This window comes from Cynocephalus volans, chromosome 9, assembly GCF_027409185.1.
Source record: "Cynocephalus volans isolate mCynVol1 chromosome 9, mCynVol1.pri, whole genome shotgun sequence".
Taxonomy (NCBI): domain Eukaryota; kingdom Metazoa; phylum Chordata; class Mammalia; order Dermoptera; family Cynocephalidae; genus Cynocephalus; species Cynocephalus volans.
Genome location: NC_084468.1, coordinates 43558386 through 43583624, shown reverse-complemented (window position 1 = coordinate 43583624; position 25239 = coordinate 43558386). Strand labels below are relative to the sequence as shown.

Sequence of the window (25239 nt, the reverse complement as noted above, 5' to 3'; positions counted from 1 at the left end):
CACTTTCTAATATACAATATCATACAATTACTTATGATGCTTGTAGTCCATCTTCCCTCCACCAGGGAGCCTCCTCTATTTTGTACACTATTTTTCCCTTGGTGCCTGGCATCCACTATGCTCCATCAATACTTGTTGCATGACAAATGGGATATAGAGCAGGAGAGCCTAACAGTTTGCTTTCTCTGGATTATAACTGATAACTGAACAAGCCATATCCCTGTGGGGAGAGGAATTGACTCTGTGATTCTATCATCCCTACAAGGCAAACATTTCCTTTCATACATGTAGACCACATGCCTTGCATTGAGTGTCCCCCCAAAACCTGACCCCCACTGTGGCAGTGTTGAAAGGGTGGGAAATCCTATTATGGTAATTGAAAGGTGGGCCATGGAGAGGTGATCAGATTGTAGGACCATGCCATAGTGAGTGAATTAATAATGGTGGTCGGGGCATGGTTCTGAGGGCTTTAAAAGAAGAGGGCACAAGGAGCTCTCTCTCTCTCTCTCTCTCTCTCTCTCTCTCTCTGCTCCGCCATTTCTGCCAAGCAAGATCCCTGGGTCACTGTCACCACCACCAAGACCCTTACCAGATGTGTTCCCTGGGCTTTGGACTTCCCAGCCTCCAGAACTGTAGCAATAAACTTCATTTTCTTCATAAATTACCTAGTTCCATGTATTTTGTTATAAGCAGCAGAAACTGACTAATACAACGCAGATCTCAGAATATAAGGTTATCTAAAGGTCATCAGTTCAACATCAGCCCCTATCTTCAGGCAGGCAATGCCAAGATGCCTCAGGGTGATGAACTGCTCTTTAAGGAAGAAAGACTAAGGCCCAGAGAGGTCTGTCCTAGAATCCCACACCAAGGATCCTGCACTGTCCCCAGGAGGGAAGTTAGAGGCCTCAGGTCAAATATCTCCAAACAGGTTCTGTACTAACAGCAGGAGCCCCCATGAGTTTCATTGGCGGTCTCCAGCATGTTCCCTCCACTGAAGAACCCTGTACCCTGTAAGTGGAGACACCTGTGAATTCAGCCCATTGTCTGCATGATCGGCCCTGCTTAGCTCTCTCACGTCCCCTCCCATCTCACTCTGCTCCAGCCATGCTGGCCTCCTCACTTACCAAAAAGTATCCAGCATACTCCCCTCAAGCTTTTGCACCTGCTCTTCTCTCTGCCCGGAGTGCCCTTCCCCAGGACATGCGCAAGTGGACTCCATCGTTCCCTTCAGGCCATTGCCCAAGTGTCACCCCATCACACTCTGCCCACCCTATGTAACCACCCCTGGCACTCCCATCCTTCTTACCTGGCTTCATTCTTTTTTTCATCCTACACGTCTCCACTTGCCATAGTGTATCATTTCTTATTTGCTTATTTTGTCTCCATCCACTGAATGTAAGTTCTATGATAGTCAAGGATTTTGTTCTGTTCCTATTGTATCCTCTCTGCCTAGAACAACACCTGGCATCTAATAGGTATTTAATAAATACTTGTTGAATAAATGAATGAAAGAATGATTAGTCCCTCTATTTTTTTATTTTTTGATATTAAACTGCTCATTGCTTTATTTAAGGAAATACTGCCTTCAAATCTGTATAAATGTACAGTTGCATATTTTAATTTTGAGATCTTTTGGCTGTATTATTTTAGATCATATATATATATCCAAATAACCAAGTATTTCATATATATACATATATGATATACTTGGATAACATTTTTATATAGGATGATATTTTTTTAATTTAATTTATAATTTATCTAGAGATCTCACTTCAGTATAGTAGCAGCTCCAACAAGTTACTTAACTTACCCAAGATTATTAATTAGAGGCTAGCAAAGCTGGAAATCAAGCCCAGGACTTTCTCATTCCATGGTCATGCTGTTTCCACCATGCCATACAGTAAAAAATGGTGCCTTCCCCAACATGTGTTGACAGTTAAGTACTTATCCTGCTTAATAGCTTACAAAGTATTCTCGTTATATAATTAGCTTAATTTGCTTAGCTATTTATACCTTAAATCAAGAGGCCATGCTTTGAAAAAAATGTTACATGGCATAGCTAGCCAAATCAATGTTTACAAAAAGTAACAAAAATTGCTTCCATAAAGGTTTTCCTAGTAAGTAAATCAATAATAGATTTTTTAAAAAAAGACCCAAACCCCTGTGCTCACCTGATCAGGCCACGATACATAATGTATTCACACCATCTGTCATGATCTGTGCTGTCGATATCCTAACAAAGAGCAGAGAGGAGACTGTTTAAAGCATAAAAAACAGTGATCTATTCTGAATACCCACAAAAAACGTGTGAGCCACAGTGATAAATATGCCTTTGTGCATGCTATTTTCTCTTCCTGGTTGCTACTGATCCTTTAAGGTCCAAATTATTTGTTCATTCTACAGATATTTCTTGAACACCTACTCTGTACCCATCTAGCTCCGGTACCAGATAGTGGGAATACAAAGATGAAAGTAGCCAGAGCGGTGGGGGGCATTGGACAGGTAAATCAGCAATTACAATATAGTCTCTGGCTTCCCTGGCTTCCCACAGCTTTCCCAGACTCCCATCCCAAGCAGAATCGACCTCATCCTCGTCCGTCATCGATCACGGTACCTGTACTTTATTTGCCACACCAGCCACGCCCCCGTGACGCAGCTATTTGTTTCTCTACCTCCACCCTCCCCCCTCTGAGCAGAGGGGCTCTGAGTCAATTTTGGCTGCCTGGTTCTTAGCACGAAGCCTGGCGTTCAGCAGGTGCTCAATCTGTGTTTGTAAAATTCAATCACAGAAATAAACACATTTCGGTAGCAATTATGAGTCTTTTTGATGTTGAAAGATTAAGACCAGCGTTATTCTCCCTGGAGAAGGAGAACAGAAACATATTTTTTTCTATAATGTACTGAGCAAACTAAAAATATAGAGCTTTTAAACTTAAGTAAAACTCCATTTTCTTATTTTTAAATATTCTATAAATAAAAATATACCTGACATTTTACCATTGCTGAGTTTTATTATTAAAATTAAATTAGAAATATTTTTAAATCACTAAAAATACACCACGACTTATCTATTTCTTAATTTTCTTTCTTAAGCTTGGTGGTGGACACATGGACTCCTGTGAATTAATCTTTATTATTATTTATATCACACACATACACACACATTTTGTATGCATGAGAATGATTGTAATACATTTTTAAAATTAAATTTAAAATTTTAGTGATAAAAAAGCAAATAAATAAAAGAAGCACCATTCTGCTTTGCCTTGGGAAGAGATAAAAATGTACTCATTTAGCTGTATATACTGGGAATAAGTTATGAATCTGTTCAACTATCATTTTATTAGATTTTTAAAAGATGCCATCAAATTGTAATACTGCAGAATTTAAATACACATTTCTTAAAGAGAAAAATCTGTTCATCCAAGCATTTATTATTTAAACTCCTCTCCACATTAATAAACTTCCTGATAGAAAAAGCAGTATTAGAATCCACTGCCCATCTTGACATAGCTTTTGACCATAATAGTGGAAACCAAGAGAGAATTAAATAAAAATCAAATAAAATTCCTCTTCCCTAACACCATGTATGTCCCTTATGTACACACACACACACACACACGCACACATACACATGCACAATGTAAGAATGCAATGTTTCCTTAGACTTACCAAATATCATCTTGCCTAACATTCATTTGTACTTCATAGAATATACTTCATAGATTTACACATTTATCTTATTTGATTTTATATACACAGCCAGACACACATAATACATGTATGTAAGGCTGAGGACAGTACAGACATCTTTTTTTTTCTTTTTTAAAAAAGTTATATATTTATTAATTTACACATTGTACATGTTCATGGGGTACAGAGTTGTATTTCAATACACTTATATAATGTGTGATGATCAAATCAGGGAAATTAGCATATTCATCATCAACAAAATTTATCATTTCTTTGTGATGAGAGTATTTGAGCTCCTCTCTTCTAGCCATTTGAAAACATACAATAAATTATTATGAGGTATAGATGCCTAACACTCCTGTAAGCCACTAAAATTCATCTGTCCTATTTTCAGACATTATCTTATATTTCATCCTAATCACAAACCTATGACACAACAGCTATTACTATCACCACCTTACAGATGTGGAAATTGAGGCCCAGAAGGGTTGAGTAACTTGCACCAAGATCACACAGCTGGTAAGTGCAGCACCAGCCAGGCTAGTAAAAGAAGAGAGACCATGTAGAGAGAGAGGCCCCACAGCAAGGCCTGAGACTCGTGAGTGGGGCCAGCTTGCCCTCCAGTCACAGCTGAGCCAGCAGCTCACTGCAGCAGTGAACCCAGGCACAAACAGAAAACCACCCAGTCAACCCACAGAATCATGAGAATATTAAGTGTTACTGTTTTGAGCCACTACGTTTTGAGGTGGTTTGTTACACAGTGTTAGATAACTGATGCAGCCTCTGTGAGGCAGCATTCTCAGGTTTTCCTTTCACTCTTCTCAACTCTCCTTCATCTCTTGTTGGAGACAATCTGCCTTCTCTTCCCTCACCCCCCACCCTCATGGTACCCACAGTCAATGTGGCTTTATCAGGAGCTTTCTTTGGTCTTCCTCTTGCACTTCTCTAACTCCATGAGCAATATCATCTACTTCTATGGTTTCAACAACCACCTAAATGAGGGTACTTCAAAAAGTCCATGGAAAGATGCATATTACCTTTTAATTGTTTCCATGAACTTTCTGAAGTAACCCCGTATTATGGTAACTCCTTAATCTATATTTCTAGTCCTGATTACCCTTCTGCATTCCAGATCCGTATATCCACCTGCTTATTAGATATCGCCATTAATGTCCCACAGATACCTCAAACTCAGTGCAAAGCTGAACTCATCATCTTCTTTGCAAAACTTTTCTTCCTTATGTATTTTGTATAGCAATAAATGTGCCCATCGTAAACACTCTGACAAGAGTCAAAACTCGAGAATCCATCACCACTCTACTTTCTGCCTTATGCACAAATGCAGAATCTAACTCATCTCCCCAATATCTGCCCTGCCTCTCTTCCAAAATTATAGCATTTTTACCTGGATATATGGCCATCAAGGTCACACATTGCACCACTCAACTTTCTGTACAGCAAGGTATGATGACCATATGGCTAAATTATAGTCAATGAAATGTAAGTAGAGGTGTTGGAGGTCAGTTTCCTGAAACTTTCTTTTAGAGATAGCCTCTTATGCTTTTGGCTCCTTCCCTATCTCTTCCTCTATCCTGCTAACTGGAACATGGATGCTGCCAACTTGGGAATGGAGGCCTTGTCAAGTGGAGCCACAAGATAGATGAGTACAGATTCCAGACACCACAGCATGGAGTGCTGTACCAGTGCTGATCCACCTGCCCAGGTGAATTAAGAAATACACTTAATATTGTTACATAAAGAAATACACTTCTCTCTTATTTAAGCCACTGTCACTTGTGTTTTCTGTCACATGCAGAAAACCCTTATGCCATGCTCTCTCTCATCTGTCTTTTCAAACATTTGGTAATAATGTTACACACTAAGAAGAGTTAAAACACTAAAAGAAAAAAGATGAAGAGTCTTTTTCTCTGGAGACATGAAGTCAAGACACGAAGTCAAAAACAAAAGGCAAAGCACCAAGAAATCTACATAGGGCTTAACTAAATATAACGATTATATTTCTCATTATTAATTAGTGCATTTAACATTCTAGTGTGTATATCAGTCTCTTGAGGATCTGATTTTTGTGTCAGTTCCCTAGAGCATGATTATATCTGGGTGTACTGACAAATTCAAGTGTTTCAGACCTGAAAAGGTGAAGACTAATTCAGTATCATTTGGTGAGGCTCTGTCTGGCTGATCAGCCATTCTCTCTGTGTGGCATTTCATTTTATCCTTTACTCTCAACATCATAAATAACTTTCATAATGTGGCAGATCGAATTTTCTAAATATGGCTACAATAATATCTCACTCCCCATAAGGTATTCTTATAATGTGACTTTGATATTTTTCCCATTGCCAGGTGGGTTTACGTTTCTTCCAGTTGAATGTGATCAGACTTGTAATGTTGGCAGAAGTGACACTGTAAGACTTACAAGTCTAGGTCATACAAGGCAATACAGGCTTTTCCTGGTTCTCTTGGGACACTCACTCTTGGAATCCAGTCACCATGCATGGAGGAAGCCCAAGTAGCCCATGGAGAAGAACCAGGGTCTCAAGTCCAAGGCACCAACTTGCCAGCTGTGAGTCATCTACAAAGTAGATCCTCCAGTCCCCAGTTGAGCCACCTAGTTTGACCCTGTGTGGAGCAGAGATGAACTATCCCCACTAAGCACTGTCCAAATTGCCCATTTGTGAGCAAGCAGATGATTGCTGTCGTGTTAAGCCAGTATATTTTGTGGTGGTTTTCTATGCAACAGTAGATAACCAGAATACATATTAAATTGTTGGGTTGGGTTGGGTTTTTTTAATATGAAAGAAAAATAATCATTTTACTAAATAAATCATAAATCCTGTTAAGATTGTGTTACCTTCACATTGCCATGTCCAGTGAGCTGTAGATAATCTCTTGAACCAGGTGCTGAAGTGATATATCCCAGAAATATCACCTGATTAGAGCTATTTTTCAGTAGTTTTGAAACAGCAATAGCCTGCAGTTTCCTGTCAAGGTCATCTCTAAAAAAAAAAAAAAATGCAAAAATGTACCTCTTTTTTGTATTTACAAAACAATTTTTAAAAAGTCATAGGTACCTAGTTCCTAAAGAATATTTTCAGTGTACAAACCCAGAATAATTCCTACTTAAGCAAATATCTTAACATTATACAAATGAACAAGACATTGATATAAGGCTTCAACTGAATAGGCTGACAAACTTTTGACTAAGAACAACATGATCTTTCTCTGCAAATAGTTTGGAGCTGAGCTGGTTTAAACATCTATTCTAAATACAGCATTTGCTCAACTTTTCATCAGAAGAAATTATATCAATAATGTAAGACCTGGTCATTAGTGTTACAGCTAAAGAACTCGTAGACACACACACAAAAAAGAGCCAGGAATGATAAGAAGAATCCTGACATTCACAGAGCACACCAGGCTTATGTAACCTACTCAGCTCCTTTGAACACTTTCTGAAAGTCTGCTTGGCTCTCCTACTCAAATACTAGCCAAACATGGTGCTTTTATCATGCTAAGCACTATAGACATGCAACTGAGATAATTAGGCAGGTACATCGAGCTTTGGCGGGGGGTGGGTTTAAAGTCAGTCTGTTGGGGAAAAATAGAACATCATATTTTTTCATGATCCAGCCAGGAAAATGGTTACCTAGGTGATGGGAGGCCAAACAGGGGTTAGTGAGGCACCTAGAGTTTAGCAGCAATGAGAAAGCAGTACCACCTCTAGGACTAGAGGGACAAGAAGAGGTGACATTCCCAGAGTCCAGAAGGCATCACTGGACTGGTGGGAGATGGAGCTATGGACGAGGCTGCCCAGAAGGAGCTGGGACCATCCAGGAAGGAGCTGGAGCCACAGAAGAGACGCAGCTGCTGCCAGACACCAGGGAAAGCAGAGAGGACGAGAAACATCCTGGCTTCTTTACTCCTCGCCTTCCAATGTTGCACTCATACCTCCCACTGGTAAACCTACCCAGAGGCCAGAAGGCAAGGGACTTTGGGAAATGTGGTTCCCCACAATGCATAGCTGAGAATAAGAGCAAGGAATGGATCCTAGACTAACAAAGGCATTTACATAGAAAGATAGCTAATAAATGAGTGTTAAGGGGAAAAATGGCAAAGGAAGATGGAGGGAGATCACCGAGGACTGAGAAGATTAGAGAAACCTCAGTGACATAGGATCTGAAGACAGAACTAAGTTAGATAAATACAAGGGTACTTCAAAAAGTGCATGGAAATATTCAGTCTTTTAATTCTACGTTTCCACGAATTTTTTGAAGTACCTTCAGATGTGTAGATAGCTGAGTGCTGTTAAAAAATGTCTCAAGAAATAGAAGGGCAAAAAGAATGACTGTTTGTTAAGCACCTTTTTTGCTGAATTCTCATAATAACTGAAGGCAGGTGGTAGCTGGGTTTTTTTGTTTGTTTGTTTTTGTTTTCCTATATAAAGATGCCTGGTAAGGGGATCTTAACCCTTGACTTGGTGTTGTCAGCACCACGCTCTCCCAAGTGAGCTAACCGGCCATCCTTATATAGGATCCGAACCCGTGGCCTTGGTGTTATCAGCACCACACTCTCCCGAGTGAGCCACAGACCGGCCCTGGTAGCTCAGTTTTTAAATGAGGTTAAGTAACATGCCTGTGGTCATTCTGTATCCCTCTGCCCAGATCCATTCTCTGCCTTTCTCTATGCCCTGGGAGGCTGACCCCTGCAGATGTCATCTCCTGGGCTCCCCCAGTCTGCTGATTTCCAGTTAGGTTTGGCCAATTGAAGGAACCAGCAGATGAAAAGGTGGGAGGAGAGTGAAGTTGGGGTTTTTCTTCCCCAGCTCCTCCACAGTAGCTGCATTCTTCTTGCCAACTGGCCCCTCTTCCTACTTCCAGATCTCACATGGCTCTGAGAACACTATGTCCTCTGCCTGTTCCTTCAGCCCTATGGCTGGTAACGACTCCCGGCTGTTCCTAGTGTCTGAGAGCCTCACCATGTCTTATTTGTTCCTTGGACTCTTCCGATACCTTGATAAGTCGTCCTTTCATTAGGTCTGCAGTGAATTCCGTTCCTTCTGACATGCAACTAGAGTTCAAATCCATGTCTAGAAAATTCCAAAGCCACTGCACCACAGATAGTATTTTCATTCAAATATATTTTAGCAATATATTACTGGAAAATCATCTGTAACTTTGGTTTTACATTTTCTCAGGAGATAAACCTTATCTAGTGATAGTAATAAAAATAAAAAGTATATGTATTTATATGAGGAAAGGGAAAAAGAGAGAAAGTGTGCACGTTTTATGTTTTCTTACCTGTTAATGTTTGATCAGCCCAATAACCCTATAATATGAGCTGGAAAAGAGAACTTTATCCCATTTTCAGAGACAAGAGAACTGGGACTCACCACCATTTTCTTGCCCAGAACCAAAACTGGAACACAAGTCTCCAGACTATAGGTTCTGTGTTCTTTCCTCTTTGTATGTGTTGCATGTTATAGATTTAAAAAAACAATGGTGACTAACTGGTGACTCAGTTCCCTAAAATAGCACTGATTTTTGTTATGATGTTTAAGAAATACTGCTATTTCCTATTTATTGGTTGTAAAAGAGATATTTGTGTAGCCTGTAATTTAAAAAATCTTGTTGAATCAGCTAATAACATGCACAAGCATTCTGTAATTCATTCCTAATAGGATTTCACATTTGTATGCCATAATCACTGGAAAATGAAACCTCTAAATATTTATTCACAGTAAGATTTTTTGTATCTAGTATGGCAGAAAATAAAGGCAAACAAACATATGTAATGATGGCTTCACAAATTATTTGAAGTGTTAACTTTCCTATGTCACATGGGAGCTACAGTGTTCACAGGCAATGCTTCTGAGGAGTGACACCAGAATGGTGGCCCCTAAGGGTAAAGATTGTATCTAGCACTGTGCCTGGGACTTGACAGATGCTTGACTCATGTTCAGTGAATGAATTCTAAACTGCCCAATATACCTTACATTTAGAGTTGTCTGATTTGGTTAGTAATGGCCAGTATTAATTGAGCACAAACATATTCATGTACATTGCACAAGATAATGTATCTCATTTAATTCTCACAAGAACCCTATGAAGTAGGTAGGACCACTGCCCCTGACTTACAGATAAGGAACTAAGTGTCAAGGTAGTTAAATAACTTGGTGAAGGATACACAGCTAGTGACTGAATTAGGATTCAAACCAGACTGTCTGATGCCAGCTTCTGGAATCCCATGCTATCAGCCATTCAACTGCACTGCTTCTCTCCCTAGAGTTACATATCTTCAATAAGTGTTAGCTATATTGCTACCGCTACATTTTTGTCATTATTATTAAATCAAATGAGTAAGAAAGCAAGTAAAGGATATGGCCTTAAACAGAGAGCTTTAAGTATGTCGTTAACAGAAAGTTAGGAAAGGCAATTCTTCCTCCCTCTTTCCCAAGTACATTCCCAGGGCTGTCTTTTAGTTTTCCTTCTCCTTTCAAGTCTATTCTTTACATTTCGGTAGAGATAGGAGGGAGTTAAAGGGGGCAGAGGAAAAAAAAGGAAAGAGTAGATTCAATCATTTCTTAGGTTGAGACCTTGCAACCTTTAAACAGGAAAGTATCTATTCTTTAAAGATAAACTGAATTTGAGTGCAACGTGAAGTCGAATGTAGTCAAAGTAGAATGATTTTTGAATGCCTATACTTGCTATAGGTTGAGTATCCCCTAACCAAAATGCTTGGGACCAGAAGTGAATCAGATTTTGGACTTTTTGGTTTTGGAATATTTGCTGAAAACCTACAGGTTAAGAATCCCTAATCCAAAATCTGAAATGCTCCAATGAGCAATTCCTTTGAGTGTCATTTTGGCGCTCAGAAAGTTTCAGACTCTAGAGCATTTCAGATTTCAGATTTTGGACTAGGGGTGTTCAACCTGTACAAGAAAATTACTGGGAGAAACAGAAGGCAATTCTTCAAACAGCTTTTTAAACAGATATGGACTATCCATATCATTCATCCTCCAAACACCCTTCTTATTTCTAAGGAGGCAAATAAGAGTCTGAGTGAATGGCTCATATTATATTTGGATCATTTGTTTATATTATGCTCTGACTAATTTCAGAAAATATTCAAATATGCTTTCATAGATCAAAATAATACTGTGAGAAAAAGTGAGGTAACCAGGAAGGGTAGCAGACACATTAGTTATTTTTAGATAAAACTCACAGTACAGCAATATTGTTTTTCTAATATTTTGTATGTCATTTGAAAGTTCTGTGGCCTCTTGTATCACTAATGTGGTCAGGACCTGTATGCCCACATTATAGACATGGCTCTTTACATTCCTTTTTAAATTATTATGGTTTAGCACAATAGAGTATAAATTATATATTTTTTCCTTTTACAATGCAATGAGATAATATATTATATATGTATTTAATATACATTTTGCCTGGTTGTGAATGGTATTCTTTGAGGATAAAACTCATTCCCCATTCTTCGTTTCCTTGTGGAGGGACTTTCTTAATAAACTATCACTGGCCTCTCTCCCCACCTATCACTTTTTGGGAGGACTTTTCAAATTAATTAAATTTGGGAGAATTAACTGGATATGCTTTTCTTAAATCTTTCCTCTCCCTCTCCTTGGAATCTGCTAGTTTGCAGACAGGGTGTTTTTTGTCCTATTCTTTCCACCAAGGGGAGAACCTGCTGGGTAAGCCCACTGTTTGGGGTAGTCAGTTTTGTGTATTGTTAGGGAATATATTAGCAAGCCCATATGAGCACTTTAGCCATGTTGTCCAAATAGGCTTATCAGTATTCGAAGTGATACTTTGATCTCCATCTGCCAGATTCCTCTGCCTACCTATCAGTTGTATGTGAAAACATGAGCAGAAGGAATGTCATTTAGTACCCTCAAATCCCAACAGTACTTCCATTTGTAGCAGCAATCCTGTAGGAAATGGGAATTCATATTTCTGTAGTCTGGTTTTCCATGTGATTCCAAGAACTTGCAGGCTCTGTTTTGGATCTGCCTACTTCTTAGTCGTGTGATCCTGGTCAGACAAGTCATGTAACCACTCTCAGCCTAGTTTCTTTATCTGTAGAATGAGGCTATCATAGTACTCACCTTATACAGAGTGAAGATTAAACACAGTAATGCACTTAGTACAGCACCTGCACAGAGAATCACTGTACAATTCAGTAATTGTGGGGTAACACTGCCCATCATTATGCCATCACTGAAGACTGCCTGCACCTCAAATGTTTCTATGTCTGATATTTGCAGTTAGCAACACAGGGGGGAATACTTTGGAAGGTAAAAAAAAGAAAAAATCTAAGAAAGGTTACTTCATAGAAATCAAAGTAATGTGTTAGTAATATTTCTTGACATTTGTGTAATATCAGATAGACCAAAGAAACCCACTCGTGATTCCCAAAGTGTGTCACAACAAAATCCACCAGTTTGTCCGAGATGTTAACAGTCAGTGTTATGGCTGGTGCGATCTCGCCCTCTGGTGACGGGAGAAGGTGATGTTCCGACTTCACAATTGGGTATCTTGACAAAACCATGATCCTGTGTTGGAATGAAAAGAAACATGTGCTTCATTGCCAGTTCCCCATATCATGCAGATGGGACTAAGCAGACACATTAAAAAGAGATGTGTGACACCACAAGCATCCCACCGAGGGGCATTCAGAGCAGTCACGTGGCGGAGACTTATATGGCAGTCTACTTGTCGGTTTAGTATATCTCTGCTATTTAGCATGTCTCACTGTGTCACTAAGCACAGCGCCACCAACTCGGTTTTAATAAGTGCTATAGAGACATGAAAAGGGCAGCATTAGGAATACACAAAATCCATTTTACTTGCATAGTTACTCTGACAACACATTTGCATAAACTAGTCTAATATTAATCCACACATATAGGAATGTACAATCCTGCCTGTGAGGACACAAAGTAACAATTTACAAAATTAGAAATGAAAAACTGTCCAATAAACATATGAAAGGGCATTCCACCTCACTCTAAGTCAAAGAGGTGCATATGAAAAGCATGAGCAGAGCTCAGTCCTCAGCTGGTTTCTCTTGCCTAGCTACACATGCTATCTCTCTTTTGCCCTTGTGGAGTCCTTCAGACAGGCTCCTACAGTGATGACACCCGAAGGTACACCCAAAGGTATATCTGCAGTCCTACTCAGCCCTCCAGGCTATCCACAAAGCCTGCTGGACGTCACTTGATTGTCCAGGGGCATCTCAAATTTAGTACAAACCTGCTGCTCTCCTGGTGGTTCCCATCCCATTAAATGGCATCATCTCCTTATCGGGTCCACAGGTCAAAAACCTAGACATTGAACTTGATCCTTCACTTCTCCACCCCTGACATCTAAGCCGTGTCAGCTCTATTCCAAACTAGTTCCTGAATTTGCCCTCTTCTCCGTCTCCACCGTTCCCACTGTCATCTCTTGCCTGTGCTATTGCACCTACCTCAATACCTGTCTCCCGGCTCCCACTCTTGAATGGCCAGAATGATCTTTTAAAATGTAAATCAAATCAGATCACTCCCCTGTATCGGATCCTCCAGTGTCTTCCCATCATAACTGAGTAACATGGGGCCCTGTACAGTCAGGCTCCCCATCTTGACTTCATTTCTTACCAGTTCCTCCTTGGTCTCCTATGCTCCAGGCACAACAAGCTTGATCCTACCTCAAGTCTTTCCCCTGGTGTTCCCTCAGCTCCTCCCAAGGGTCATCCTGGGTCCTACTTATCATGATGTCTTCAGACAGACCTTCCTGACTACCCTGTCCATGGGAGCATCCCCCAGGGCCACTGCCCACCCAGTCTCACTCGCTCTCGCTCTCTCAGTACCTTGTTTTCTACATAGCACTTACCACCATCTCAAATTGTCTTATTAATTTCTTTGTCTCTTCACACTAGAAAATAAGCCCCTTGAGGTCAGTATCCAGGTTAGACCTGTTTGGTGCTGTAACCTCAGCTCCTACACTGAATGGTTTATAAGATGAAGAACTGGAAATATCCAGAAACAGGGAAAACATTTTAAAATTAGGAAATATACATATCTTCAGCACCTACACATCCCCTAAGAAGCATCACTGGTGCATATTCACAGAGCAAAGACAGGACAACCTCAACTCTCCACTCCCAGCCTATGCTGCCTAGTCTTTCAGGACTATGTTCAGGATTAGTTCCCAAGGTAGACTCACCCCCAAGTGTGATCCCTTGTGCTTGGACCAAAGTCTGTATAGAAACCCAGCTTCTCCCCTAGCCACATGGTTAAGTCATTGTTCCCCATATAGGGCTTAGAAGCATCGCTCTCTAAAATTGTTATGAAATCTGCACCTGTCCAGGAAAAAAAAAAAAAGCACACTGGAATTAACTGCAGCAATACAGAAAGCAATTCTCGATCCTTAACCTGTTTTCCTTTACTCATAAGCCCAAAAACAAAGTAATTCTTAATGAGACACTAAAGGGAAGTGGTTTAAATCTGAGCTATAACAACATTTTCTCATGTTTAGAATGTAATTAAAACATGGAGCTCCTTGAGGAAATACTGGGAAGGATAAAAACATAACTTTTCTAAATTTTCAAATATTCTTAATGTCTTTCCCCAAATTTCAAATAATCTTAATGCCTTTCTCAAATACCCAATTTATGTTCAGAAACAATAGGATGACACACAATAGCATTTTATTCCAGGGCAAATAGCTCCACATTATTGGCACAGAAGTAAGTTTATTAGCTTTTTTAGATGTTGGCCACTTTGGCCAGATACACCTTGGAGGACTATAATCAGGACTCAATAAGGGCCTAAGAAACTTCCCAGTGGCATTATGTTCAGACAGATACTAAGAAGTTTCTCAGGAGGCATGCTTAGTATTAAGAATAACCAGAACATTTTAGCCCTTTACTTCTCCTGCTCCATACTCCATGTAGTTGATCTGAGTCGAACTCCCACTTATTTTAAAGGATGCTTCATAAAGATGAGTGCCCCAGAGCATGGAAGCAAATAAAATTGGCCCGCAGGCTCTTGAAAGCAATTTGCTTCACAAATAAGCCTTGTTCTGACTCATTCTGCCTTTTAACCCAGTAGTTTCCTGGTCCCCAACAGTGGGTCCCCAAGCGACAGGAGCTACCAGCAGGGGCATCTGCAAAAACAGCAGTGTGACAAGAATCCCCTGCAGTTACCCAGTATGAGGTGCTGTTTAGAATCAGCTGAATTAATTGCTCTCCAGCAAAGACAGATGTGATTACAGAAGCTTGGTCCTCCCGCAGCTGCCCACCAAAGTAAAGCCTCCTCCTATCACTTATGGCCTTGCTGAAAATAAAAGTACCAGTAGTAGTTTCTCAAAACCTGGAACTCACTCCAGCAAGACTTACGTGTCTGATGGAGCAGTTGAGCTGATCTTTCTAGACTAGACCATCCTTCATTGTCGTATCCAAACCTGAAAGGCCAGATGGCGGCAGAGACCTCTCTGGCTGGTGCCTGAGGAATTGTTTTAATAGTAATTTAGGATGACTGTGAACAATGGCCATTTTGGTGACTCAGTTTCAAAATTCACATTTTGGCAAAATAATTTCCTTAAACAGTTGCCCACTTTTAATTCATAAAAATAAGTAGATATTTGCCATATGGTAGTCTCATAATCAATCTTCTGTGAATATCTACTTTAAGCTTGGAAGTTAGGAGAAATGTTTCAAAAATGAGTATTTATAATAAGCATTGCTTATAATAGCAAAAAATTAGGAACAACCCAGCTGTCCATCAATAGGAAAATGGTGTTACATACAGACAGTGGAACACTACACAGCCCTAATAAATGAATCAGGGCTACAAATTTCCATGTGGATGAATCTCAAAAGATGTTTTTAAGTTGAAAAAATAGGTTGCAAAATATATATGTCAGATGTCATTTAGATAAAGTTAAAAGCATAGAAAATATTGTCTAGTGACCACATGTAGTAACAATATAAAGAAACGCAGGAACATTAGTTTTTAAAAAACACCATACACAGGATAGTGGTTACTCTTGCAGGTGTAAAGAATCATATACAGAGGGATACATAAAGACCTTTAACATATTTATAAAGTGGTCAGCCTATTCTCACCTAGTTATGAATGTTGTTACACCCCTACTGTCCTGGCAAGGCCAAGGTGGAGGAGCACAGCCCCCTTGAAGAGCTCATCTTTTGGGTCCATGAGCCAGTCAGAGAATGCACTGCACAACCGTAAGCATCCATTTCCAATGAATACCTGCTGATCTACAACAGGGCTCCAGTGAAAGAGAATGGCTGGATTAGAGCAAATCCATGACCACTTTCAGGTTGAAAACACAACTCAAACTGGATTGTACAAGTTCAGTTAGAAGAAAGATTAGCAGCAACGTCTTTGCATGGGAGGACCACTACTTTGCATACACAGGTCAGTGTGCATGTTGTACCAGCAGGGAGCTGGGTGTTTCATCTTTACTCAAGCTTACCCAGTTTAGTGAATGTCATTAAAAGAAAATGGAACCATCAACAAAGATTTCAAGGAGCATGATTATATTCATCAAGTTCTCCCTTTTCACACAACTATACATCTGTAATTTATTCTGGATTCCTTCACCCAAATCCTGTTGTTCCTTCATTCTTTTCATCTCAGTTAATGCTACCTCCTTCCATCCAGTTGCTCAAAAAAAAACATAGAAATCATCCTTGATTCTTTCCTTCTCTTCACCCAGCAACATCCAACCTGTCAGCCAATCCTATCAGTTCTACTTTCAAAATATATTCTAAGTCTATCCACATCTCTCCAACTGCACTGCCACCACAGCAGTCAAAAGCACCATCGTCTCTCTTCTGGACAAATGAAAATGCCTTAGAATGTATCTCCTTGCATCCACTCTAATCCCCTACAATCCATTCTTCACAGAACAGCCAATTGACGTATGTCATTTTTCTTCACTCTCCTGCATAACACATTCCAGTGGCTTCTATTGCAAGGAAAATAACATCAGAACTCCTCACTATGGTCTGGGGCCCTCTGAGATGTGGCCCTCCCCAGCCTCTCCAACTTCATCTCCTGCCACTCTTCAAGGGGCTCCTGCCACGCTGGTCACCCTGATGCTCCTCAGACACACCAAGCTTAGTTCTCCCTCAGCCTGAATCCTAGCTCTCTGAACAACTGCTTTTTCTCAACTTTCAAGTCTCATCTCAGATGTAACCTCTTCAGAGCAGTCTTCTCTAACAAGTTATTCTCTATACAATAGTCCTATTTCTTTCATAGCCTGATCTCAAATGAACGTCTTTCTGTATTTGCTCCTCTGAATACCATCTTCTCCCCTACAATAATGCAAACTCTGGGAGGACAGGGATCTTGTCCAACTTGTTAACCTCTGTGTCCCCAGCACCAGGCACATAAACAGACATTCAGTAAACATTTGTTAAGTCAATGAATGAACGAAGGGATGAACAAACAAGTATTAAATCCAATTCTAATAACTCCTTTAAAAAAGAACTCCTGGCTGAGATTAGGTATCCTCTTCTGATGGACATTATGTTGCAATAACAGTGACTAACAATTAAGGAGCACAAGTAAGAGACCACATAATGATGGTCTACTATTATCTACTTATTAAGAAATAGTTACGGAGTTCTGAATATGTGCCGAGCACTCTGTAAGGAGCTGGGTGCACACAGATGAACCAGAGAAACATGGTCTCCATCAGCAGTATAGCTTTTTATTTAATATGAAAAATTTTCCAGGTACTACAGATTGCTAGAATTCAGAGTTAACCCTCAAATTCTATTTTAGCCAAAACCGTAACTCTGACTGCATTATGAAACACACTGAACTTTTTTTCAGAGCGTGTAGAAAGCACAGCATTGCAATGACATACTCTTGCTGTGCCCACCTTTCTAGAAGAGAAGGGGACACTAAAACATTTAAAACTGTAATAGCGAGAGACAAAGAGACAAGAAAAATTCCACGACTCATCAATACAGAAGCTACCCATAATCTGCAAAGTCAAGAATTCTGTAATATTTTTCTTAAATCAAAGAAACTCACATTGCTGTCTTCAGCAATATCTACCATAGAGTACATGGAAGTCCATTATAAAAGAGTTCCTTATTTCATAGTTTAGATATGTCAAGTCACGAATGAAAAAAATAGCTCTATACAACAAAATCATGAGCAATTTGCTGCTAATATATAGATCTATCCCATCTCAAGAACCCAACTTCATAAAATAATCCCACTATATTATCAGCCTGTGCCCTAAGGGTTAAGGAGATGGGATCCAGGGCCCTGAAGTCATCAGATCCAGGTCTAGCATTCAGTCAAAATGGTAAAGTATAAAATTTTATGTATACACATATATCACATAAAATTCTATTTCAAAATTTTTAATTACTTACCCCTTTGCCTAATTTCCTCTCATAGGTTTTATGTCGTAGTCCTAATCCCAACAACCCCACACCAACAAGCAGCCACAAAACTAAACAGAAAGAAGAAATAATTGTTTAAAAGAAACTAAATTTGTTTTTTTTAAAGTAATTTTTATAAAGAAACAGCAATCACAATAATGTGTTGAACTTTCGAAAAAAAGGGAAAAGAACTGTGGTTCTTAGAGGTGGGAAAGGGGGAGGGGAGGTTATCAAGAAATTGGTTAAGGATCACAAAGGTTGATGACATTTGTAAACACCAGTATACTAATTATCCTGATCTGATCACCACATATTGTACACAGGTATTGATATTCAAGTCTGTACCCCACAAATATGTATAATCAATTATGTTTCAATTTTTTAAAATTGTCAATAATAATAATAATAATTTTTATAAAATTATTTTGGCCTTTGCCAATAGATCAAATCCAAATTTTAATCTATTAGATTTTGTATACAGAGGAAATTCTAATTCTTGGATTAATTTTCATGTGTGACATTGTAGAGCTAGGGCTGGGTCTGGAGCTCACAGACCCCTCAAGCCCATTATCCAGACTGGGTCACAGACCCTTCACATACAGGTCTATGAGCTAGGTAACCGGAAGAAAGGTCCTTAGAGCCTTGGTAGAAGAAAGAGTAGTCTTTATTCAGCACACACACATCTAGGAGCTAGGCAGTCCAAAGAGAAACTCAGAAACTCAACTGCTACCAGCAAAGTCCAAAGAAAAACTGAGCAGCTGCCAGCAAAGTAAACATGCTCTATTTTTAGATGCAAGCTCTCTGCCAGCCAGCCATTCAGGGCCTTCAGGGCTGCTGCTCCACACAACTCTCTGACACACACTAAGCAACAAAACTAAAAAGATACATTGGTGTGCATGCGCACTAACTCCACCCACACACATAATTTGTTTACAAAGAATGTGCTGCACCACACCCACCCAGACCTGAGGCGAGGGGGCCTGACCAAATTATTCTATTTTCCCAACAGACATGTATACATAACCCCTACCTTAAACCCAGATTTCAAAGAATCTTCCCTAAAAATGTTCCAAGGACCCTGAGCCTAAAGTCAAAATAAATCATAAAATATATAAGAAAACAAGTGTTCATAAACAGGAACTGGCAGGAAAAAACACCTACAGAATCAAGCCCACAAAGGCTTCAGAATTGGAACTTTCAGAATCAGAATATAAAATAAATATGTGTAACATGCTCAGGAACATAAAAGAGGGTATTCAAAAGTATGACTAAGGAACATACAACTAAAATCAGTGATCAGAAAAATCTGTAAAGAAATCAAATAGACTTCTAGAAATAAAAATAATAATTATAATAATTGAAATTAGAAACTCAATGGACAAGATAAACAGCAGAGCAGACAAAGTAAATGGAGAATTAGTACAAGGGGCAACACAAAAAACAGAGGTAGAAAATATGAAAGAGGGTAAGAGACATAGACAACAGAATAAGAAGGCCCAACACATATTTAATTTGTCAAAAAGGAACAAAGAGAAAAAATGGGAAAGAAGAAATATTTGCAGAAATGATGCTGAGAATTTTCCAGAACTGATAAAAGACATGACTGTTAAGGTTCATAAAGTCCAAAGACTCCCAAGCAAGATGGGAAAGAAAAATCCACACCCACATATATCATAGTGAAACTGCAGAACACTAAAACAGAGAAAAATCATTAAAAGTGCCAGAGAGAAAAGAAAGATTACCTTCAAAGGAGCAATGATTACACTGACAGCTGACTTTTCAACAGCAAAAATAAAAGCCAAAAGCCAGATGAATATTATCTTCAGTGTGCTGAGAGAAGAATAAGCAACTACTAAAAGAATAGGAATTGAAAGTATAATTTCCAAACTAGAAAAAGGTGTAGGGAGGAGGGACATAAGAAAAAAAGAAAAAGAAAACTTGATCAATGCAGAAGAAATCAAGAAGAAAAAAATATACCTAGAGGAAGTAGAAAATGAAAAAGCAAAGATGATGGAAAAAATTATAATACATCAGAAATGGCTATAAAAATAGATTAATCTCTCAAGTTAAAAGATAAAAACTGACATTCTGGAAAAGGCAAGATGATGGAAACAGTAAAAAGATCAGTGGTTGACAGACATTTGGAGGAGGGAGGGATGAATAGGTGGAGCACATGGGATGTTTAGGTGTTGGGAAAATAGAATAGTTTAATCAGGGTCCCTTGCCTCAATCCAGTTGGGGGTGGTGCAGCACATTCTTTGTAAATAAGTTGTGTGTGTGTAAATAACCTGGCTGGTGTGGACTCTCTCAGGCATCTGTTGCGCACCAACAAGCTCTTGGACCTATGGCTCCAAGGACCTTTTTGGCTGGTTACCTAGCTCATAGACCTGCGTGTGAGGGGTCTGGTGACCCAGCCTGGCGTATGAAGGGTTTGTGTGACCCAGTCTGGACAACAGGCTTGAGGGGTCTGTAAGCACCAGACCCAGCCCTAGCTCGACAATTGGCCCAGTCGGTGCGGGATTATGGGCAGATAAAAGAGCTCGACAATAGGCGACATTAGCAGGATTCCAACATTAGCCCGAGCTCTACATTAGGGCAGTGAAATTATTCTGTATGATACTGTAATGATGGATACATGTCATTTTACATTTGTCAAAACCCATAGAATGTACAACACCAAGAGTGAACCCTAATGTAAACTAAGGACTTCGGGTGATAGCGATGTATACTGACTCATTCACGAGGTTCAATGATCATAAAAAAAAATGTATTACTCTGGTGAGTGATTTTGATAGTGGAGGTGATTATATGGGAAATCTCTGTACCTTCCACTCAATTTTTCTGTGAACCTAAAACTGCTCTAAAATATAAAGTTTATTTTTTAAAAACCACATAACGGTCTGAAGAACTCTATAATTAAACTGTTCCAAATGTCTCAATTTAATGAATGAATTAAAGAATTATGGTTCTTAACCAAAAATAAAATAAAATAAAAGACAAAGACTGTCAAGATTAAAAACAAAAACTGCTAGATTCTCATTTCAAGGTATGTACCAAAACATAAGAACACACACAAAAAATTCATTTCCCCTAAATTTAAATATGATCATTTCAAATTAGGATGAACATATATGAAGATTTTTACATAATGGTTTTACTGCTTTGTGGCATTTCCTTTAGAAATACTTTGGAAATTTATACAACTTCTTAACTGCTTTCTCTCTCTTTACACTATAATATTTTGTCTCCTTTATTAAAGTATTGAGTTCTTGATGGCGGAGACCATTGCTTACATGTCTTTCTATCCTACATAACAACTACCTAATATACTATCTGCACTTTGCATACATTCAATAAATATTTTTATTTAATCCAGTCCATTTTAATTGAGTCAGATACTGAATAATTTCATGTTTGAGTTACTAGTTCATCAACATTCTAGACATTAACATATTTAATCTTCCAAAAAAGGAGAACAAAAGAAATGGAGTAAATAGTCTCAACTATTAGAACATTTTGGAAATCCTATCTGTTAAATCATCTTATCGATGTTAGAAGTGAAATAAAACTAATCCAGAGCATTTATGGTTGAAATAACATTCAAGGGATTTGCTTTAAAGTGCCTAACAAACAAACAAACAAAAAAAAGGAGGGTAGATAGCTATTAGCAATATTGGCAAAATGTTGACAATTGTTGAAACTGGGTGAAGGTGAGGCCTGTGAACCAAACTGACTCCATTTTCCCTGCAGAGGACACTTTGTTACCTTTCCACTCCTCCTTCACGAAAGCTGCCAGGGAACGTGATTACCCCATGGCCCGCCCTGATAAAATAAACTGAGATAATAGGGGAACAGATATTCACTGAGTTGCAAAACCCCTCTCCAAGGTTTGTTTACTGTAATTGGAAAAATTAAGTTACAGATTAACCTTAAGATGCCTTTAGGAATTCCCACAAGTGCACAAAGCTTCAAGGTGACCACTACAATGACCCTCCTCAGGTGAGGATAATGAACACCACCACCATCTTAGAGCTACTGAGCAGGCACAAGGCCCAAAGCCCTAACTAAGCATGTGCCCATGCCACAACCAGGAAGGACAGTATGGACCACCTCCAGAGGTGCAGGATGGTGATGCTGGCCTGCATCCCTTAACCCCTTGCCCTGAAAAGACCCTGAACAGTTCCTCTCGGGGTGCTAGCTTTCCTATAGCTATCCCCCTTATGCATAAATCTATCTTCTCTTTTAATAAAGTGCTTTACTGCTGGGTGCATCGTTCATTTCTATGACTTTGGGACCCAAGAGCCTAATTTGATAACAAAGGGAATGTGAGGATTCATTATACTGTTTAATTTCATATGTTTAAAAATTTATATAATAAATGTTTTTAAAAAAGAAAAGAAAACTATACTTACAAAGTTTCATGTATGTTTCACTCTTTCTGAAAAGCACCTTAGGACTGTTTTTTGTTTGAAGAAGAAAGTCAAAGTTTTTCTTAGGACCAAATAGCATATTTAGCCCAATAATTACCATCATTGTCCCTGTTAAAAGAGAAAGAAAGAATATATCACAGTTTAATCCAAAAATCCTTCCAATGATAAATTCCAGGAGCCAAGATTACTTTTAAATGACCATGCCCTGAAAATTCAGTTACTGAGTTAATTTATCTCAGCACCTGAGCAATTACTGCTAACAGTGCTTTCACTAACTGGGGCGATCATAAGAAATCAGGTAGGGTTCTCAGAATCATACTCTAAATCAGCGGACCCCCGCCTTTTCCTGACCAGGAATTTCTTTGAATGTCCTGAGTGTTTGCTAGTTGTTAGGTTGCTGACGGTGTTCATCACTGACTGTTGATCGGGCAGGGGACCGTGGAGCACAAGAGAAAGGAACCTTCTGAGCTGCCAGAGCAACTTAATCTTCTCCACAGCAGGGCCCTCACATGCACCAAGTTGAAGAATACAATGGAGTATATGGAAGTTCTTAATATGACAGTGCTTGTGGCAACAATTCTGGCCTGGAATGGGGAAACTCTGGGCACAGTGTCCTCGCAGAGAATGCATGCCAGAACTCACAGTGTGCCCGCAGGCCAGTCAATAAAGCTGAGCTAAATTGGGATGCCCTAGCGAGAAATTGGTTCCATTGTAAAAAAATAATAAAATAAATAAAAATAAGAAATTTTAAAAAATAAAATCAATTGGGATGCCCTACAAAGTAGCTTACAGGTAAAGTTTATGTATTTCTAAAATCATGCATAATAAGAACAGAGACAGAGATATGACATGATATGTAAATTAGGAAATGTCAAGTAAAAGTTAAGCTTAGGTGAAAGGCTAGCAACAAAACTTAAATGTCCCATTTTCAGGAGAAACCTAGAAAATAAGTTTACAACTAATTTCTGATATAATACAGATTCTTTTCAAATCAGTTGTATTAAAAGCTACTTTGAACATTATCAACGTTCCTTGGTTTTTGTGGCCTCGTCTATATAATGCGCACTCTTACTAAAAAATAAGTTCTTAGTTGCATGAAGCTGTAGTAATGCACTGTTTCTGCAATCCTACAAGTAGTGAGAAGGAACCCAAAAAGCTCATCATTCATAATAACATTCTAAGGAAACATGTAAAGAACGGTTCTTACTTTCGTTCATTTTCTTCACATGGCAGACCCCTACGCAAGCTAGAATAAGAGAAGAGCAGGGCACTGGACAGGAAAATAGAGCAGGACCGAATACGCACACCTAGAGGAAACCAGAAGAAATATAAAGTCTGCAAAGCCAAGATTATAGCAGAGGAAATGCAGCAATGTATTTCTCTATTTAGATGAAAGCTTGACTACTAAGCAGAAATATCAAATGCTCAAAAGATTTTTCTGAAATATTTTATGTAATTTAAAAATATATCTTCCAAACCAGCCTGTCCTAACAGATGTCCAGCTCATGGGGTAGAAAAGTTCATGTACAGAGGAGTCAGATGCATATAGAGGCCCAAGGCAACTGCAACAGACCCGAGTGGAAGCCTACACCTCTCCTGTGTAGCAGTCATTCCCAATTGTAATTTCATAAGAATTTGTCCCATTTTATGCATGGTGTTTCCCACATTTGACTAAAACTCCAGGCGGGCAGGATAAATAATCAAATGGGAAAATGAATGCACAAACAAAGAACTGGGTCCTCTATTAGCATGTTTTGTCTCCTTGTTTTTCAAAGATTTTATTGTGAAAGTATTTGACATGTGTCTGGGTAGGCTAAGGCCTGGAATCCTCACAGCGCCAATTGTCTAGCTCTCTATCCTGTTCATGACGCCCATGGTAAAGCTAGGCAAACATACCAGTTGTCGGGCTCTTTTACCTGCCTGTAATCCTGCACCGACTGAGCCGATGGTTGAGCTAGGGCTGAGTCTGGAGCTCCCAGACCTCTCAAGCCCATTCACAGACTGGGTCACAAACCCTTCGCACACCAGGCTGGGTCACCAGACCCCTTCACTCAGGCCTATGAACTAGGTACCTGGAGCCATAGGTTGGAAAGCATGGCTGTGCCCAGCAGACACTTGAGGCAGATGCCCCCTCCCCCTCCCCCTCCCCCTCCCCTCTCCCCCACCCCTCTCCCTCTCAAGAATGGCAAAAAACTAAAGATACTTTGGTAAGCATGTGCAATAACTCCATAACACACACAATTTACTTACAATGGATGTGCTAAAACCACACCCAACGGGACCGAGGCAAGGACCCTGACCAAACTATTCTATTTTCCCAACAACATGTTTTATTTAAACTAAATGATTGGCAACATTTGATTTTTGATGTCTGGTATACATCAATAATTTCCTTATTGCCAGAAGGCAATTTTTAAAATATTAAACTGAGCTAAGTTTATGAAATTTTAATTTTTGTAGGTGAGTTCATAAGCACTGAAATGGAAAATATGTTTACTCTACTTTGGAATTTATCATTTACACAAAGATACATATATATAATACATATATTTTATTGGTAAAAATATTATGGATTAAACTATTTTCACAACTAATTCATTTAAAAGGCCTTTGTAGTATTAAACATTATTGAAATGCACAGATGAATTAAGAAATTTGTTTTTAATTT

At 39.1% G+C, this 25239-nt stretch overlaps 1 protein-coding gene across 2 annotated transcripts in view; it reads right to left on the bottom strand.

Moving 5' to 3' along the window:
- CWH43 (cell wall biogenesis 43 C-terminal homolog) overlaps positions 1 to 25239 on the bottom strand; it is a 48796-nt gene that overhangs the window by 5741 nt on the left and 17816 nt on the right. For both annotated transcript variants that reach the window (XM_063108390.1, XM_063108391.1), the window contains exons 8-14: positions 22554 to 22679; positions 18133 to 18212; positions 15112 to 15217; positions 13938 to 14073; positions 12137 to 12286; positions 6569 to 6713; positions 2175 to 2236 (exon numbers count right to left, since the gene is read on the bottom strand). In XM_063108390.1, coding sequence (XP_062964460.1) covers positions 2175 to 2236; positions 6569 to 6713; positions 12137 to 12286; positions 13938 to 14073; positions 15112 to 15217; positions 18133 to 18212; positions 22554 to 22679 — 805 coding nt within the window. The remainder of the gene's footprint in view (positions 1 to 2174; positions 2237 to 6568; positions 6714 to 12136; positions 12287 to 13937; positions 14074 to 15111; positions 15218 to 18132; positions 18213 to 22553; positions 22680 to 25239) is intronic.